Raw genomic sequence first — 7,558 nt, 5'->3', positions numbered from 1 at the left:
CACAGCATTACTTCCTCATATAGAAGACATAACGCTGGGCTTCACAGTCAGATACAGATACATAACGCTGGGCTTCACAGTCCGATACAGATACATAACGCTGAGCTTCACAGTCCGATACAGATACATAACGCTGAGCTTCACAGTCCGATACAGATACATAACGCTGAGCTTCACAGTCCGATACAGATACATAACGCTGGGCTTCACAGTCCGATACAGATACATAACGCTGAGCTTCACAGTCCGATACAGATACATAACGCTGGGCTTCACAGTCCGATACAGATACATAACGCTGAGCTTCACAGTCCGATACAGATACATAACGCTGAGCTTCACAGTCCGATACAGATACATAACGCTGAGCTTCACAGTCCGATACAGATACATAACGCTGAGCTTCACAGTCAGATACAGATAGCAGATAACCTGATGTTGGAAATAACGTTTCAAACCCCTGTAACCACATTCACATCGCTGTAGCTAGCGAATAGGCATTTAACTGAAATGATGTTGTGTCCTCAGAATGTGTTCTGATGGCTTGCGGAAGTTGGGAAAAGAGTTCTAAAAACACTACAGTAAGCGCATGTATGGGGGGGGGGGGGCTGGCTGACTGAATGACTGACTGTGTGTGAAGGGGGCTTGGCTGAACCAAAGATTTAAACAGCACATAGTAATATTTTATGATTATTAAGAAAGGGAGATTATTATTCCCCTAGTTTGACTTGGCATTAGTTAGATCAGAATAATAATCATAACTGAACTGTGTTTTTGGCTATGAATAACTGTACGAAATAAGCATTGTACCTCATTGAACCTGTGTTTTGTAGTTCTAATGACCATGATATGCACTTTTGTACATTGCTATGGATAAAAGCGTCTGCTAAATAAATGTAATGTAATGAAAGTAAATCAAAATATTTTGGCTTCATTATGCAACTCTGGCAGGACAAACACAAACACACACAAACGCACACACACACACACACACACACGCACGCACACACATACACACACATGCACACACACACTCACACACACACAGACTTGCAAACACATGCGCCCACACAGACAGGGTGGAGAGGAAATGATCCCAGTTCACCCAGAGTACAGCGAATTAGAAACAGCTTGAGCAGCCCTAACCCCACAGCAGTATGAGTTTCATTAGGGCTGTTATTTAGAAGCTTTAAAACATCCCAGAGTGAAGGAGAGAGAGGGGGGGAGAGAGAGATAAAGACAGACCTGGAAAAAGACATACTTTTCTGTCTAGCTTTCAAAAAAAGAAAGGAAAAGAAAAAAGCGTGGGTCTGTTTTTTATCGGGGTCCCCATGATGACTGAAGCAGGAGCTGACTAGACCCCGCCCACCACTGAGGCATGCTGGGAGTCAAGGTCCATGCCTTGATGCATGCTGGGAGTAAAACTCTGAGGCATGCTGGGAGTAAAGCTCTGATGCATGCTGGGAGTAAAGTTCTGATGCATGCTAGGAGTAAAGCTCTGATGCATGCTGGGAGTAAAGCTCTGAGGCATGCTGGGAGTAAAGCTCTGAGGCATGCTGGGAGTAAAGCTCTGATGCATGCTGGGAGTAAAGCTCTGAGGCATGCTGGGAGTAAAGCTCTGATGCATGTACTCCTTTTGGGGCAGCAGCGTTGGGAAGGGGAATTCCTTTCTTTTGGGGCAGCAGCGTTGGGAAGGGGAATTCTGCTGCTGTAGAGCAGCAGCGTTGGGAAGGGGAATTCTGTTCCTGGTGGGAGCAGCAGCGTTGGGAAGGGGAATTCTGTTCCTGGTGGGAGCAGCACCGTTGTGAAGAGGAATTCTGTTCCTGGTGGGAGCAGCAGCGTTGGGAAGAGGAATTCTGTTCCTGGTGGGAGCAGCAGCGTTGGGAAGAGGAATTCTGTTCCTGGTGGGAGCAGCAGCGTTGTTGTCTCCCGTAAGGGAGGAAGTTCCTGTCTGCGCAAGCTCTGATTGGACAGCGTGAAAGTATACTGGGAAAGGGGATGGGGGTGTGATTAGGCCAGATCACAAGCGTATTAGTGTGGCCGTGGTGCGTAAATAACCTGCTGTAATCCCCCCCCCCAGAGCATGTGCACTGGATCAGGGGCCCAAAGAGTTGTAACATATATGGACATGCTCACACACACACACACACACACACACACACACTTACACATGTACACACACTTGCTCACACACACACACACACTCGCTACAGGGAGATCGTAGAGAGGCGGCTTTCAGAACATCTCCAATAATTCTTGCCTCCACAGCGGGGGTCACTGTGAGCAGAAACCTGCCATTCCCTCCAGAAACAAGCCTAAATATTCTGCTTCAGAATCACCGTGGCAACCATCAGCACCTGCTTCAGATCTGCGGGTCTGTGATGGTCCAAACATTCTATGATTCGGTAAGCAAAGCCTCACCCTTCTCCAGTTCTCTTTCACTCACTGGATACTGCTAAACCACTGGATTGTGTCTGTAAGACTGAGGCTGATCTGTAAGACTGAAACTGTTCTGTAAGACTGAGACTGATCTGTAAGTTGGAGACTGATCTGTAGGGCTGAGACTGATCTATAATACTGGTACTGATCTGTTACTGAGACTGATCTATAAAACTGCAACAGATATGTAAGACTGATACTGTTCTGTAAAACTGGGACTGATTTATAAGACTGATACTGTTCTGTAAAACTGGGAGTGATCTACAAGACTGTGATTCATCTGTTCTGCCAGACAAAAAGAAAAAATGGCGACATTCAGCTTTTAGGCCATCGGTAGAAGACAGACAGCGATGCTCCACCACTCTACCTTTCTGTCTCCTGCTTTTTTACCAGGATGTACAAAATATCCATTTAAACTCGCCTGTCAGCGGGAGATCCGTAAAAATACAGCTGTATTGTCCTGCAGGCCAGAGTACAAAATTTTACAGAAAATGGAGCTATGGGGCTCGTTTGCTGCCAGTATTTTTAATTATCATATGAGGAAGGAACGGAGACAAGTGGGCAAACATTGAATAGGCAGTGAAGAGCACTGCAGGAAATTGAAAACGAGATACAAAAGGTTCTATATTTTATCTCCTCTGGGTCATAGTAATCTCAGGGTAACCCGCTCTGAGGTAAATTATTTTATTTTTTCATTAACCCACACAAGTGGTTCAAGGTCAATAGAACAGGATCGGGAAACAGCACGGTGGTGCAGTGGAGAGCACGTCACATCACAGCCAGAGGGTCCTGGGTTTGAATCCCGGAAGGGGGGAGAGAGGTTGCATGTTCTCCCCGTGCCCGCGTAAGTGCCCTCCTGCAACCTGAAAACATGCAGGGGCATATTCATAGGCATGAAGACTAGCAGACGACCAAAAACGTGTCGATTTCCTGTCTTGTTGACAGAAATATACAAAACGCATCTCCGCAAAACTGAGTAAATGATCAAAATCAAGAACATGTTGCTTTATCTGCCTTCGTAGAGATTCAGACAAACGGAACGTACGGAGCAAGCCGTTTTAGCATTTAATTTCTAGAGGATATCTCAAATTCAAATTCTAACTAGTTAGAATGCAAATCCTTGATATCAGAAATTCAATTGTAACTAGTTATAATGTGTATTTCTGATATCTGAAATTTGATTTTAACTAGATAAAATGCATATTCTTGATATCGGAAATACTATTTTAACTAGTCAGATTGAAAACATTTTTCTCATTAATTTCAAAAATGCCAGTTTCTGATATCATAAAATCAATTACTGATATCAACAATATAATTTCAACTAGATAAAAAATCTATTTCTGATATCATGAATTCAATTTTAACTAGTTAAAATTGGAATTCTTTATCAATAAGAGAATTTCAACTAGTTTTAATTATGTCTAATTTTAACTAGTTAAAATACAATTCTTCATATCAAAAATGAAAGGTCCCATTGAAATGAATTGGGGAACGCTTGAATTATAACTAGTTACAATTGAATTTCTGATATCTAGAATTTGCATTCAAACTAGTTAGAATTGTATTTGTGATATATTCTAGAAATGATTTAAAGCTAAAACGGCTTGCCATACAGAGGCATTCTGTCCAACAGCTGTAACGTGCTCTGCCTCTGGATCGATAGGCGTTTCAGCTCCACCACAAACAGCGATATCAGACAGCGGCATTCAGCGTAGATTAATTATATGTGCAAAAATCTGAAAAAAAATCGCCTTTACTCGAGCAGAAAAAGAAAGGGATTTTGCACTCATTGTCATCGTGGATGAGAACCTTGCTATATGACAGAAAACACTGATGACAATGACTTAAAAAGCGAATAATTTCCCCAAATTATTATTACCCCTTGCGATAACCAGTTGGTACAACAGTTCAAATAAAATCTGACAACTTTAAAGGGTATGACCTAAATAATTTCAGAGTAATCCCATTTCTTTCGCTTGCAGCGAGTTACAGGCAACACTGAAATGCAGATGTAATTGAGTAAAACTTAACGTATAAATAAATGTGTTGATTTCAGTGTGAAGACAGATTAAACGCGTGGGATTCATTAATAAAAGGGACTAACGTGGCTCACTTAAGTTATTTTATTGTCGTTTTAATTCGTTTTAGTGTAAAACTATTTTCCTCGCTCGCAAGCTTCTGATAACGGCCACCTGCTATTGATTTATGGCCCGGAACAGCGTGACTAACAGCTCGCCGCAACTTTGTACTTTCATCTTAGCCGAAGTCTCGTTATCAGAAATAAATCACGGGGGTTAAAGTTGTCCAGGGCACTTCCCTTGTAAATCGTGCTCTCACAATAACGCTTTTGCTTACGTAAATGTAGCGTAGCCTATATCCCATAACAGTCTATGAACGGTTAGGCTATATCCTTGACTGGGTGCGTCTCTGGTCTGATTTGATCGTCTGCAAGTATAAATTCATGCATGATGCTATGTATGGCAGTCTTGGGAAACGGGGGGAAAGCGTATGTGGAGAAAGTATCGCATTAGTTCCACTGAAATTCTGCCAGCGTGTTTGTCTAAAAACAGCCCCGTCTACCAAATGTTGTTTGAAATGTCGGGAAACAATGAAGCCTACATCCGTGTAGAGTACACCAGTGGGCGCGTGCTGCTGGCGCGTAGTAGTCCGCACCAAACGGGGGGCGACCCGTCCTTTCTTCTGTTTACCTTTGGCATTTCTGAGCCCCGTGTCTGGAAGGAGCATCGCGCTACAGCACGTGCGTCTCCACACTTTGCGCCAGGGTGATTAATGTCTGGCAAGGCTATAGGGACACCTGTGTCTGTGAACCAAAAAGACTACAATACAAACAAGTGAGACTTATGTGTCGCTCTGTATGAAAGATTGCATGACAGTTCACTTGTAATAGGAATTTTAATTTTGCCCGCTTGACAGACAGACAGACAGACACACACATACACGCACACAACAAATAGGAGCACGGATCCAAACCCTCGCGCCGATACAAATAGCGTACATTTGGGTAACTATGTTTCAGTGGAACTGTCATAAATCATACATACATTAAACCTAAAACAACTACGGAGAGAGAGCGGGGATCTTCGTCGTAGATGAAACGAGCAAGTCAGCAAGTGCTGCAATATTTAGTGAGATATACAAGTAGATCAGACGGGCGCTTAAGACTGTTGACAAATACAGATATGATGGGCAATACGAATGAGTTTAGGTACAAAGAGAAGGAAATGGGGACCTACACTGAGTGCATCGGCGATGCCGCCAGTCTCTCTGCGTCAGCCCGGAGAAACGCGCCTTCAGATTCCTCCCCTGCACCATGCACGACGGGCTCGCGGAGTAGAAATCCAGCATCTGCCCCGTGCTCACCGCGAGAACATCCATGCAGTCAAACATGATGTCCCCCTTTGCGATAGTCTGAAAATGCAGAGCCTTTTCTTCCTCCTTTTAGGTCTGCAGGGAAAACGGTCGCAGAAGTGGACCCAACTCCATCAAACTCTGCACTCGGTTTTGGCACGTAAATTCTCGGTCCCTTTCCCGCACTGGAATCATGAGTTATGACAGTCGACGTTTCTAAAAGCTGGTAATTGATCCAAATGCTCACTTGCCATTTCCCATGCAGTCCTAGATGCAGCGGGTTTAGGGGTTTCAGCGATTGACCCCCTCCGTGATATCCCGGCGCGTTTATCTTAAGGTGCTTTCGCACGTCCCGTCCCGCACGGTTACCTACTCGGAGGGACCCAGTCCCGGATCACGCGCGCTGAATTGAAATATGTTTAAATATTTTATAAATAAGGCGGCTCGCTTTTTAAAAGCATATCGCCCCCTTCGATGACGAATGTGTTATCCAGCCTATACGCAGTTCATTTCCTTCTAGTTTTGTCACAAGGAATGAACGATTGAATTTCCTAATATATGCGCGTGAACTTTCTGTGAACCCTTCCCAGGCTGCTAACCTTCAAATGACCCGAGCGATCTGACATCACGCAGTCCCAGCATTCTCCTACAGCTCCGCAGCGCGAGGCAGGCGAGCAGGAGAAGCGCTGCCCGGCGCGCGCACTCTTCTTTCCCCCTGGAAAGAACGATTTTACCCGGTACGTTTTCTCCTTAAAAACGTTACCCAACATTTCTTTGCGAACATAAATTTAACAGTGCATGAATGTTTTCATTTTTATTTTATACAGGATATAGTTTTTTGGCCTCTCCATTCTCAATGTTAGTAATCTAGGAAATAACGCAATTACTTTTGCGGAGGAAAACTGGGATAAACTGGCAACAAAATCGATCATTATAGCCTCTTAACATAAATATCCTGATTTCATTAGGCTAATGTAGAAATCTTTGCCTGTACAATTGAGCTGCAGCCGTTATAGCCAATTACAAACTTAACAAATGAAGTGCATAGGCTAACCCATGTCACAGGCACCAATGCATGTTTTGCAACAAACTAGTAAATTAGCTGTTTTAGTCCGTGTAGAGTACATGACACGCAGTACTTACCCATTAAGTAAACTGACGTTGCTTTATATATATATAAGTTTTTTGTTTTGTTTTTAATACTGTAATCGCCTCTTGTCAGTGCGGGTCTATTGCTCAGTAAAAACAATGCGTACTGTGTCAGTATGCGGGCCGTGCAAAAGTCACGGAGCAGTATAACGAGTTTTTTTATTGTTTGGGCATGCACCAACATAACCGTGCCAATGTTTATTAGTCATTTTATGGGGACTGACAAAACAACAACTTCCAGTTGCACCAGACAGTTAATGTGCAACACCCAACTGACCCCTAAACAATTGCAGTGTTAAAGATGTAAATCGAATATTAAAGTAACTTTTATTATCGGTTTAAGTACAAATAACGATACAGTCCTAAATTTATTACTTTTTAGTACAAGCATGTTCAGAGCAGTTACAAGTTGCATGAAATTTGCTTTTGTGAATTATGTAAGTGAGTACTAAAGTTGGCTAGGGGACTTGTGGTTTGATTACTGATGATTAACCTAGATACTAAGGTTATGCTATGTGAACCTTACGTGTACTATGACCTGATCGTTAAACCTACAGTACGGTATAAGCTGCCTAGTTAACCTTACGTATATGAGCTC

The 7,558-nt window shown here is 43.2% G+C and overlaps 1 protein-coding gene across 1 annotated transcript in view; it reads right to left on the bottom strand.

The window, feature by feature from the left end:
• Positions 1–6,417, bottom strand: part of LOC135262274 (retinoic acid receptor beta-like) — a 26,040-nt gene extending 19,623 nt beyond the window's left edge. The window contains exon 1 of the mRNA XM_064349264.1: positions 5,697–6,417. Coding sequence (XP_064205334.1) covers positions 5,697–5,850 — 154 coding nt within the window. The 5' untranslated portion in view covers positions 5,851–6,417. The remainder of the gene's footprint in view (positions 1–5,696) is intronic.
• Between the last annotated feature and the right edge of the window lie 1,141 nt (positions 6,418–7,558).

This window comes from Anguilla rostrata, chromosome 8 (genome assembly GCF_018555375.3).
Source record: "Anguilla rostrata isolate EN2019 chromosome 8, ASM1855537v3, whole genome shotgun sequence".
NCBI lineage: Eukaryota > Metazoa > Chordata > Actinopteri > Anguilliformes > Anguillidae > Anguilla > Anguilla rostrata.
Note: the sequence above shows the minus strand (reverse complement) of the source record. Positions and strands in the feature narration are given on the sequence as shown.